This window comes from Abrus precatorius, unplaced genomic scaffold, assembly GCF_003935025.1.
Source record: "Abrus precatorius isolate BTA unplaced genomic scaffold, Abrus_2018 Scaffold3, whole genome shotgun sequence".
NCBI lineage: Eukaryota > Viridiplantae > Streptophyta > Magnoliopsida > Fabales > Fabaceae > Abrus > Abrus precatorius.
Genome location: NW_020874373.1, coordinates 24,255,971 through 24,268,788, shown reverse-complemented (window position 1 = coordinate 24,268,788; position 12,818 = coordinate 24,255,971). Strand labels below are relative to the sequence as shown.

The 12,818-nt window shown below is 27.2% G+C and overlaps 1 protein-coding gene across 1 annotated transcript; it reads left to right on the top strand.

Annotated features, from left to right (window-relative positions):
- The first annotated feature begins 9,740 nt into the window (after positions 1 to 9,740).
- On the top strand, positions 9,741 to 12,234 carry LOC113863113 (isoliquiritigenin 2'-O-methyltransferase-like). Its single transcript, XM_027496543.1, has 4 exons — positions 9,741 to 10,311; positions 10,676 to 10,989; positions 11,532 to 11,596; positions 11,693 to 12,234. The coding sequence occupies exons 1-4, from the start codon at positions 9,905 to 9,907 to the stop codon at positions 11,987 to 11,989; spliced, it is 1,083 nt and encodes a 360-aa protein (XP_027352344.1). The 5' UTR covers positions 9,741 to 9,904; the 3' UTR covers positions 11,990 to 12,234.
- Positions 12,235 to 12,818: the final 584 nt, after the last annotated feature.

Sequence of the window (12,818 nt, the reverse complement as noted above, 5' to 3'; positions counted from 1 at the left end):
TCAATCAACTAATTTAAATCTAAATTATTTTATTAATAAAACAATTTATAATACTAATACGTAGCGACTCTACCTTCATGCATTGTAAATTGTTAGAACATATGTGTACCTACGTTTCCTTAAGTTATATACAATATAAATTTATCAAACAAAGTTTTATTTATTTCTTATTAAATATTTTTTTAATCAATTCAAATATATTTACTCCTTTCATTAAATAAGATTAATTTCATATTTTAAAATTTCTTATGTCATATTTCTAATTCCGATCAATTAAATAACTAAACATCTCTTTACTTATTTATAAAAAAATTTTACACCGTCGATGTGTAATTTACATTACCTTCGATTATTCAATAAATTATAAGAGATTTATGTATAGCTTACGATATCTTAAATTCTCTTGCAACGTTAATTATAATCAAAATTCAAATTCAAATACTTCATTTACGAATAAAATATTTTTAACGATTTGCAATATAGTTGTGTGATCTTCCTTCACCTTCTGTATTGTTTTTCGTAAGGTACATGTATAACCGCATTATCGTATATTTTAAACATTATAATTTTACAAAAATAATTTTAATTTGAAAATAAATTTTCTTTTACTAAACTTAATTATAATCAACTAATTTCATAATTTTTAGATAGAACTACGTGACTTTGAGTTTTCCATTGCACCCGGGGATACGTAGGAGCAGGAATCGAACTCGTCAAATCAAAATAATTTTCAAAATAACCCAAATAATATCTCTATAAATAATATTTCTTTTTCTAAAATAAAAATAATTAATGTGTAGGGAAAGTATTAGCACCCTACAACGTCCATTTAAAAACGGTTACCTTAAATTAATTGGTAAAAAGACCAAAACAAAGAAATTAGGTGCGTATAGAGCTACAGACATCTTAGAGTTGATACATATAGACATTTGTGGGCCATTTCCTACACCTTCTTGGAATGTTCAACAATATTTTATATCATTCATAGATGATTACTCTAGATATGTATACCTATTTCTTATACATGAAAAAGTCACAATCTCTGGATGTGTTCAAAATATTTAAAGTTGAAGTTGAGAATCAACTCAACAAAAGAATTAAGAGTGTCAGATCTGATCGTAGTGGTGAATATTATGACAGATATGACAGTTCAGGTGAACAATGTACAGGGCCTTTTCCCAAGTACCTAGAGGAATGTGGAATCGTTCCACAGTACACCATGCCGGGGTCACCTAGCATAAATGGTGTGGCTGAAAGATGAAACAAAACTCTTAAGGATATGGCAAGGAGCATGATCTGTCATTCTACTTTGCCAAAGTCACTCTAGGGAGAGACACTAAAGACTGCAGCTTACATTCTAAATAGAGTGCCAACAAAGACAGTTGCCAAAACGCCTTATGAGCTTTGGACTGGGCAAAAGCCTAGTCTGAAACATTTTCAAGTGTGGGGATGTCCAGCTTAAGCAAGGCCTTATAAGCCGAATGAAAAGAAATTAGACTCCCGAATAGTGAGCAACTACTTTATTGATTATTCTAAAAGATCCAAGGGTTATAAATTTTATGATCTCACACTAAAGACAATTTTTGAGACGGGAATTGCCACCTTCTTTGAGGATATTGAGTTTGGGGAAGAATAAGGTTAGGGGCTTTGTCTTAGAGGAAGAATCGGTAACAATTCCAAAACTGATTCAAACAGTTGCTTTTGATAAAGCAAGTTCAGAACCTCCACAAGACATTGTTATTGAACCTTTTACTCAAGATGATTTAGTTGTTCATGAAGAACAAACTCAAAATCCTCAAGAACCTATGCATCATGAGCCAATACCTTTGCGGAGATCCACTGGAGAAAGGAGAAGTGCTATTCCGGATGATTACATAGTATTTCTTCAGGAACATGAGGAAAATAATGGTATGATGGAAGATGACCTAGTCAACTTTTGTCAAGCCATGAAGGACTCCAATTCAGAAAAATGGATTGAAGAAATGAATGAAGAGTATAAGTCCATGCAAGATAATAAAGTTTGGGAACTTGTCCTATTACCAGAAGGTGTGAAACTCATTAGTGGCAAATGGATATTAAAGACCAAACGGAATTCCAAAGGTAATGTGGAGAAGTATAAGGCTCGTCTTGTGGCAAAGGGCTATACCCAAAAGGAAGGGATTGACTTTAAAGAGACTTTCTGTCCAATTTCATCGAAAGACTCTTTTAGGACAATCATGGATCTTGTCCACATTATGATTTGGAGCTCCATCAAATGGATGTCAAGACGCCATTTCTCAATGGCAACATTGATGAGACAATCTATATGATGCAACCGAAAAACTTTGTGTCAAGAGACCTAAAGAATATGGTTTGCAAACTGACAAAATCTATTTACGGACTAAAACAGGCATCTCGTCAATGGTACCACAAACTTCATCAAGTTATTCTCTCATTTGGTTTCAAGATGAACATTGTTGATGATTGTGTGTATCAAAAGTTCAGTGGGAGCAAGTATATTTTCTAGGTCTTATATGTTGAGGACATATTGCTTGCCACTAATGATATAGGTATGTTGTACGAAACCAAGAGATTTTTGTCCAAAAACTTTGAAATGAAAGGTCTTGGTGATGCCTCCTTTGTATTAGGAATTCAGATACACCGAGATCAATCTCGAGGTACTCTTGGATCATCACAGAGAAACTATATCAAAAAAGTACTTCAAAGATTTGACATGCAGGAATGTAAAGCAGGGGATACCCCTGTTGCTACGGGAGACAAGTTCAGTCTCAAATAGTGCCCAAAAGGAAATTTGAAAATTCAGGAAATGCAGAAGATTCCCTATGCATCAGCTGTAAGGAGTTTGATGTATGCCCAAGTATGTACGCATCCGGATATAACTGATAAATGCATATTTTACTAGGTTTTTATGTAGTTTTCTAAGTTGTTTTTGATAGAAAATGTAATTTGGAAAGTGAAAACTACAAAAAATATATAAATATTCAATAAAGTAAATTGTTGTCTTTAGTAATTCAAATTATGTAAATTTGATGGAATTATGTAATTTTGTTAGTTTTGCAAGAGATTCTAAGGTAAGAGTCTTGAGGATAAGGATTGAAGAAGAGAAAGTAGAAGAAAGTAGCAATTTTGGAGACAAAGAACAAGGATTAATGAAGCTAGTTATTAGGCATGATCACTATTTTAAAGAAAAGTGATCATTCTAGAGCCTAATTTCAAGGATTGACTTGTGCGTTACCACTTTTTCTAACAATAGTAACCATATCCATGAAGAGAGATCTTGCGTGATAACTATTTTTGATAATAGTGATTGTTTCAGAGCTGGGGTGAGAAGAATAACTTGTGTGTGATCACTATTTTTTAGTAAAGTGAATATGCACAAGTCTGAAAAGAGGAATAAATTGCACGTGATCGCTATTTTTCAGTAAAGTGAACATGCGCAAGTCTGAAAAAAGGAATAAGCTGCGTGTGATCACTATTTTTCAGTAAAGTAAACACATGCAAGTCTGAAAAGAGGCAACAAGCTGCGCGTGATCACTATTTTTCGTGATCACTATTTTTTAGTAAAGTGATCACGCGCATGAGTAAAGAACAAAACAAGTTGTGCGTTGTTACTTTTGTCAATAAAAGTGAATATTCCAGAGAGCATTCTAGAAAAACAAGTTGTGCGTGACTTCTTTTGTCAATAAAAGTGATCACGCACATGTTATTTGAGGCAATCCATCTCTGCTTTGCTACAATTATAAACAAAAGTGATTGTTCCAGTCATGAAGGTTACATAAAGGCTTCTGCATGGTTACTTTATTTTATAAAAGTAACCACACCAGAAAGGCAGGAAATCTATAAATATAAGATTAGCTCAGAAACTTGAGATCTTTTCTCATTTTTTCATTTTCACATCTTAGGAGAGTTAGAGAGGGAGATTGGGGGCGACTTCCAAGCTCTGGACCTTGAGGAATCAGGCTGGGGATTGGATTTATGAAGAAATTCTGTAACTCCTCTTCTTCTACTCTTTCTCTCTCTTTTTCTTTTAGGAACATGTTCTGATTTCTTTTTGTTATGGATTGATGGATCTGATTTTGATATTGTAAATTGATTATGGATCTGGATTTTAAGATATTGATTATATTGAACATTTAATTCTTTCCTTAATGCAATTCTTGAATTAGCTATTCAATTGAATTGAACCTAGAGGATTTTCATCAATGGAAGTTGAGTTAATTTCTCATATCTGAATTGAATGTCAAGGTTATGGATATCTTAGGGATAAGAATTTGTGGTCTTGTGATCTCTTAATTTCTCATACTTAATGCAATGTTTGATTGATTTACACCTAAGGAATTAGGGTAGTTAATTGAATATTAGGATTATTGAGCCAAGGGATTGTCCTTTGATTAAATAAGTGAAATTGATCATCAATCAATTAAGGAACTTAGAGTTCAGATCTATTTCCATTTTGCAATTGATAAAGAGGTGAAATCAATCCTAACTCCATTGACAAGCAAACCCTTACTGCTTCATCCCTTGGAAAGTAGTCAAAAGGGTTATGAGGTATTTGAAGAGAACAAAGGATTATATGCTCACATACAAGAGGTCAAACCAGTTGGAGATCTCTAGGTATTCTGACTCAGATTTTGCAGGATGCTAAGATAGTTTGAGATTCACTTTAGGTTACATTTCCATGTTAGCTGGTGGTGCGGTTTCTTGGAGCAGTGCCAAGCAAACCCTTACTGCTTCATCCACTATGACAGCAGAATTTGTAGCATGCTATGAGGCATTAAATCATGGAATATGACTGAGAAATTTTGTCACAGGGCTACAAATTGTGGAATGAATTGAAAGACCACTTAAGTAATATTGTGACAACAAATCAGTTGTATTGTATTCTAACAACAACAATAGGAGCTCGACCAAGTCAAAGTACATTGACATCAAGTTCCTAGTTGTTAAGGAAAGGGTACAGAGTGGATAGATTTCCATAGAACACTTAGGGACAAACTCTATGATAGCAGATCCTCTTACTAAGGGACTTCCACCCAAGGTCTTTCATGAGCATGTTACTCATATGGGTGTTTTACAGTTTGAGAAATCTTTGGTTTAGTGGATGTTAGTCACTTTTATGTATTTTATGTTCTCTTTTTGATTTTATATATGCATAAATTGACTTTTTGATATTATATATATATATATATATATATATATATATATATATGGTTTGTTATTTAGTTATTACACTTTGTAGATTAAAGTTATTAAATGATCAAACTGAGGTAAAGTAGGACCAGTTGAGTTGAAAATAAACGTGTACAAGCCACTTTCACGTAATTTTCATGCTACACATTTCATGATGAGCATTAATAATCATTGATGGGTTTAGTTGTGATTGATACAATGGAAACTGTTTTGGTTCTATGTGTTGATGTAATCAATGAATGAGGTTTTTGGAATATGCTCAAGCCATGCAATAGCAATTTTGGAGCTCTAACACATTTAAAAATTTTAGTTCTTTCTCTCTTTATCCCCATCAGAAGAGAAACCTAAAAGCAAACTTAAGGTGCTTTACATTTGGAAGATCAAATACCTGCCATCAATCTTATAACCTTCATTAATTCCAATGACGAATTCAGGTACACTTCTGCATTCTATTTTCATCATGAATTGGGGTATGGGTTCATAAGAAAATATATGATTGTGCTGTAATTTTCATTCTATATGGATAATAACATGTGGTTAGGCACAATTATGTTTGATAGAAAACTCCAACATATAAACCTCAATTTAATTTTTATTCTAAAATAATTATATTATATATTTTAATTATCTCAACTTTAGAGTCTATAATACTATGGTTGAGAGAAATAACATTTAAAAATATTTTATTGATTCTTCTATCCTATTTAACATCTCTTTCACTAGTCTTATTACTTACACATGCAGTTTTAATTATTATAATATAATAATAACTTTGATTTATTTTATATATTTTAATTTATAAATTATTATATATTAATATTTTTTTTTTATTTTTTGTTTAATTAAGTGAAAAAATTGAAATTATAAAACAATCATTATTAAATTTTAATAATTTTTTTTTTGGAAATTTTGATGACAGTAGAACAAATGAAACAAATGAAGAATCTAATACATTAAAATATGATAAATTTAATAATAATGATTGTTATAATATTTAATAAGATTTATTATTTTGATTTATATTTTAGAGTGATATTATAGCTTTTTTTTTATAACTTTAACATAAATATCATGTTATATTTAATTTGGTTTATATATTAATTTTGTTATATAAAATCATAATATATATATATATATATATATAATATTATTTAATTGTTATTAATTTAACCATTAAACCTTAAAATAGTACATCAACTGGTTCAATAACCAGTCTAATTCATATAATTATGGTATAAATACTCTTTAAATATATAAATGGAATGATACATAACTATTTTTTATCTTTTTTTATCTCTAATTTTATTTAATAATAATAAAAAAATATTTTCTTACATTAGTGTAAATTTAAAAAGTCTTATACTTTATGTGAGCCTTTCATTTAATATATATCTATAGTAAGTGAAGTAATAAATTATAACCCGTTAAATATAAATAAATAAAAGACTCAGATCCAATGTAAGAGCTTTTATACTTACATATTATTAAAATAATATAATATTTATAATTGTTAATATTACTTGTTTGCAAAGTGTAATATCTTTCAATTTCTCACATCATATTCGAATCCATTCTTTTTATTTTCATGTTATTGAAGATTCTAACTTAATAAAAACAAAAATCATTAAGAATTCAAAAACTATTTATATTGAAACAGTTTGTTCAATTTTTAAATTTAAAATAAAATTGATTAAGACAATAATAATTTTAAATTTTATTTATTAATACAAATATATTCATATAATATAACATATCAAAATTTAAATTTATATAAAATAAAAATTAAATAATAGTAGAGAAGAATATATATTAAAAGAAAAAGTGCTTAACAAGAAAAAACATGGGACATTTAGAAAACGAGAATAGATCTTGAAAATAGTATTATTAAAAAATAATAACTCATTTTATAATTAAAAAATTATTATTGTTTATATTAGTTAATGATGATTTAATTTAAATAGAAATTAATCTAAATTAAATAATAGTTATTTGTATCATAAAATATATTTTATGGTGAAAATAAAACAATAAATAGTAAAAAATAATGTTATTTATCATAATTTAATATATTAAAAAATAAATACTTGTTATTGAGATTAAAAATATGATAAATTGATTAGGAAAAAAATTAATATTTTCATTTTTAAAAGAAGTGAGATTTAATTTCAATTAAAAATATTACAAGTAAAAAGAATCAATTTGAAATTTTTATTAAAAATTGAAACATTAATAATTTGTAACTAATAAGTTACATTTTTTTATTTCAAGAATTTTATACGACGGAGTAATTTATAACAACAAAAGTTCAAAAGACAAATTTTATAAGTCTAAACACTTTAATATAAATAAGAAAAGAATATTAATTACCTACCATTACCAATAATATATGTCTGGTCTCGGGAACATCTGTTTTAAAGTGTTGGATGCTAAAATTTATCAAATAATTGATGAGCTTAAAAAAATTAATAATAGACCAGTCATTCAAAATTACATAAAGGATAATTTTTTTAAAATATATTTAACTATAATATATATATATATATATATATATATATATATATATATATATATAGACACACACGAAATTCATTTCTTTTATTTCAATAATTAAAATAGTAATATATGAACCACTAACAGTTATTTAAAGAGTAATTTTTATAAATATTACTTTAAATCTACAATATTTTAAAATGTTAACAATAAATAAGAACTTGAAGGTTTGAAAATAATTTATTAACAATTAATTGAATAAGAAGATTTTAGTTTATTTTTCAACTTAAAAGGAATTTTTTTAACATTCTTTTTCATGAAATAATTATCACTCTTATTCTTTTTTATCATTTCTCACCCGTTTCACATTATTTTGATGTTGTTCGCATTTATTGAAGAATATATATTTTTTACATTGAAAAATTATTAATAAATTTATTTATCTTTAGAAAATTAAATAAATAATATATGAGGCATTGAAAATTACACAAAATTATTTTCCATATAATATTTTATGTCCTCAAATTTTTATTTTATAACAAAATATGGAATAACATTCAGGAAATTATTATTATATATATATATATATATATATATATATATATATATATAGAGAGAGAGAGAGAGAGAGAGAGAGTTATTGTATTAAAAAATTAGACCCAAATTTTAAGAATTAGTTAATGATATGCAATTAGTAGGCTATTTAAGTTAAATAGCAAACTCATGTAAGAATAAACAGATTTTGAATATAAATTATTTTCCTTTCAAAGGCTTAAGAATCCTTCGTCTCTTAGTTAACTTTTGAAAGTCAATTCAACTATATATGTGTGGTTGCCCTTTATTTTTGTTAGGAGATAAAGAATAAACTTACAGATTTAGAAGACATGTAAAATGCGAAAGGTATATAAAAATAGCAAATAAAAATATAGAATATTTTTAACAAAGTAAAATTAAAATATTTAAAGATGTAGAACAAAGGATAGAAAACAAAAAGCACAGATAAGAAATTATTTAAAATAAATATTTATAAAGTTTTTTAGTAATTAAAAATTAAAATAAACTTTTAAGTTTTAAAAGTTTTCTCAAAATAGCATTTAATTCATAATTTTTAGCTACTAATAATTTTATCTCATTTTTATTTTTATCCTTTTAAATAAATTAAACATAAATACAAATTTTACATCACTCTTTTTTATTTAATTTTAATATTATATTAAAATAATACTATGTGTCATATTTTATCTTTTAATATACATTTCACCTAATTTATCAATTATAAGTTAAATATTATAAGCTTTTAACTACTTTTACCGAACATTAAGTCATTTACTGTAAAATATTATTAAGCCAAGTATTTTTTTTATTAATTAGTGGTTTTCTTATTTGATATACGGAAACATTCTTTATGTTTTTTTAATACTTTAATAATTTTTAGCTTTATCATCACATAATCTAAATAAAAATTATTTAATGCATTCTTTACCAGTTCTAACAAATATCATCATAAATCAGAATGAAGAAAACCTGTTTATATCATTATTTTTATTACATATTTTTTTCATTTTTTCCATTAACCCTTTACCATCTCAATCTTTTATTAAAAATTATAATCAGAATAAAGAAAGTAATTTATCTTGTTTTTTAATATTTTATCTGCATTCAGGATAAAATTAACTTACATTGAAAGGTATTATTAATTATTTCTTTTATGACCTTATCTAAATAAATGATTTATTCCATTTTTTACACAATTAAAATAAATTCATTTGAATTTATATATTTTTTGTAATTATTTTGCATATACTTTTTTAATAAATTTGTTAAATAATATTAAAAAATAAATCAAAATCAAAGAAAATTATTTTATATTCTTATTGTCATAACTAATCTAAAACGAAATTATTTTTTCAACACTGTATCTTTTGTCATTCTAGTCATTCTAATTTAATTTTAAAAATTAAAACGAAGATAAAACTGCAATTTTCATTCTTCCATTTTTATAGGTAAGAAACTTCTGTGGTGAAGAATATATTTTCCAATTAAATGACAACTTTTCAAACATCCCAAGAAATTATATCTCTCTTTGTTGACTTTTCTACAAATAAAACATTTTCATAATCCTTGGTTTGACAACAGTAGTTGGCCTATTATAAGATGAAGAAATATCCTGCAGAAGCAGATTGAACATCCGAAAGAAAGACCAAAAAGCAAAAGAGAGTGTGTAATGGCTTTGAATGAATTTTCACCTGTGATTAAACAAGAGGACAATGAATTCCTCACAGCCATAGTTCCTAGCTGTGGTCTTATCTATTCAGCAGTTTTGAATGCTGCAATTGAACTAAACATATTTGAGATCATAGGTAAGGCAACCCCACCTGGTGTCTCAGCCTCTGAAATCGCTTCTCAGCTTCCAAAACAGCACCCAGAATTGCCTAGAAGGCTTGATCGCATGCTGTGTTTGCTTGCTAGTCACTCTCTTCTTACCTGTTCCACACGCCCCAATCAAGCTTTTGGGGTTGAAAGACTCTATCAATTATCAAGGGCTGGTAAATACTTTGTCAATGATCCGAATAGAGGCTCCTTAACTTTATTGCCAATATTTCTTGCTCACCAAACTCTCGTGGATGTTTTGTAAGTAACTTTGCTGCTGCTTCAATTTTTTCATAGTTACTTCTGCTTCTTTTAATTAATGCAAAAACCTTTTATTTTTAAAAAATTAGAGTTCTTATTTAAGCTTTTGTAAAAAGACATTTAGATTTATGATTATTTTGAATATTTGCTTTGAGTAAGTTCTTAAAGTTTATACTATCTTTGAAAATAAAATGTATTTTATCATATAGTTATAAATAAATAAAGATTTATTCAGCAATTCATAAAATTTTCAAAAAGTAAATTTCTTTTTATATATCATTTGTTTTTTACTTTTTAAGTTTAAACATATAATTTGTCAGGTTTCTTAGTTTTAATTTGACTAATTTGTTGTGATTCTTGGCAGCCTCAATTATAAGGAGGTCCTTTTAGATTGTGACAATGACATATACAGTAAAGTCAATGGAATGCCTTTTTATCAAAGCATACAGAGAGATTTGTCATTGAATCATATTTTTAATAAATCGATAGCCGATCTATGCAAAGTGGAGATAGGGAAGATACTCGAAATATATGATGGATTTGAAGGAATATCATCGTTGGTTGATGTGGGAGGTGGCATTGGACAAAATTTGAATGTGATTATCTCCAAGTATCCTTCAATTAAGGGTATCAATTTTGATCGACCCCAAGTGATACAAAATGCTCCAGCTTATCCAGGTATTTTTTTTTTAGAGGTTTTCACAACCGTGTCACAATCACAATTGGGGTTGCTGACACTAAATGCAAGGTTTTGTGAAAAATCAAAGAAAATTGTTGTTTATCATGACTTATGAGAGAGTAAAGGTCGATAGGATGATATTTAATTTGTTTAAGATGTAGGTGCTGATTATGTTTTGATAATTTCTAAACTAGGCATATGGTTGCCTAGTTGATATGTTGCTTATACCAAATCTTAATTGATAGGCAAGATATTGATTTTGTGTTGATGATTTGAAAACTATGCATTTGTTCATTTGATTTATGTGTTCAACAATGTTTCACAAAATGTGATCCTATCAAATATGTAGGATGCTAGCATCTGTCAATAAACACCATAAAGGTAGATAGACTAGTTTCATCATCAAAATCTATAGTCAATTTATGTGAATGAAGCTGACACTCATTATTTTATAGTTATGATTGTGCCAAATATCAAGTAAAATGCAAGAATAGCATTTTCTTTCATTATCTAAAATATGGGATTATCAAATTCTATGAAGGGATAGAACATGTTGGAGGAGATATGTTTGAGAGTGTTCCAAAAGGTGATGCAATTATATTAAAGGTTAGTTTAAACTCTTATTATATATTCAAGTTACAAGAGATGATTTGGGTTACAACTCACAATTATTTTTTCATGTGACTTTTTAAACATCTCTAGGCTGTTTGTCACAATTGGCCTGATGAAAAATGCTTAAAAGTTTTGACTAATTGCTATGAAGCTCTGCCCCAAAATGGTAAGGTGATTGTTGTGGACTTCATAATGTTTGAGACAATTCAATCATCTGATGCAGAAAAGTTTGCTTCCAGTATAGACAACCTTATGTTTATTTTTGGTGGGAGAGAAAGAACTGAGAAGGAATTTGAGAATCTGTGTAAAGACTCTGGCTTTTCTAGTTTTAAAGTTATTTGCCGTGCTTTCTCAACTTTAGGAGTGATGGAATTTTATAAAGCATAATTTGGTAGGTTTTCGACACTTAATTTATCACATGAAATGAAAAGACTTAGTCTGCTGTTGTATTTGAATATGTTATTCCAATGATTTTATATAGTCAGCATACTTGTATTCAGTGAGAAGGTATAGGCAGGTTTTGAGCACTTGCAATACCTACCTACCAGGAACATTTTTTAGTATGCCTTATTATGTGCATCTTTTCAATTTTAAGGGATAATGAATAAATATGTGTATCTTGCGATTGTTTTGTATATTACATCCAATGTTGCTAAAAATCATAATTCCATGCTCTATAATTGATTATTACATTTAAGTTTAAGATTTGTTTATATATTTTTAAAAAATAAAAACCTTTTATTATTTAGTTTCTTAAGATTTTAAATAATATAAAATAATTTTTTTATTTTACTTCCTTTAACAAATATTTAATTTTCTTAAAATTTTTAGATGCGTCACTAATAGAAAAATTGTAAAATTCTCAATTTTTCTATTTCTTAAAATTTAATTATTTGTGAAATTTTTATTTTTATTTTGTATGTGTAAGATGAGTTTGGGAAGGTTTAAGACCAAAATTTTTATTCATAACAATTTAGAGATGTGTATGATAAATTTAGAAGAAATTGAGATAAAACAAACGCTAAATTAAACCATGAGATGTGTAATCAGTGTAAATTAAAATTAAAGTCTAATTTAATTTATGTAAATACTAATTTAAGTTAATAAACAGTAATTGGGTTAAATAATGATGCAATATTTTTTTTTTGACAAAAATTCTACAAGTTAAAAAACATTAAAAATAAAAGTTAGAGTTAAAATAAGACTACTTTGACCT

Coding starts and splice junctions, on each gene's coding strand:
- LOC113863113 (XM_027496543.1), top strand. CDS start 9,905: ATGGCTTTGAATGAATTTTCACCTGTGATTAAACAAGAGGACAATGAA. Junction 10,312..10,675: donor CAAACTCTCGTGGATGTTTT/GTAAGTAACTTT, acceptor GATTCTTGGCAG/CCTCAATTATAAGGAGGTCC. Junction 11,597..11,692: donor GTGATGCAATTATATTAAAG/GTTAGTTTAAAC, acceptor AAACATCTCTAG/GCTGTTTGTCACAATTGGCC.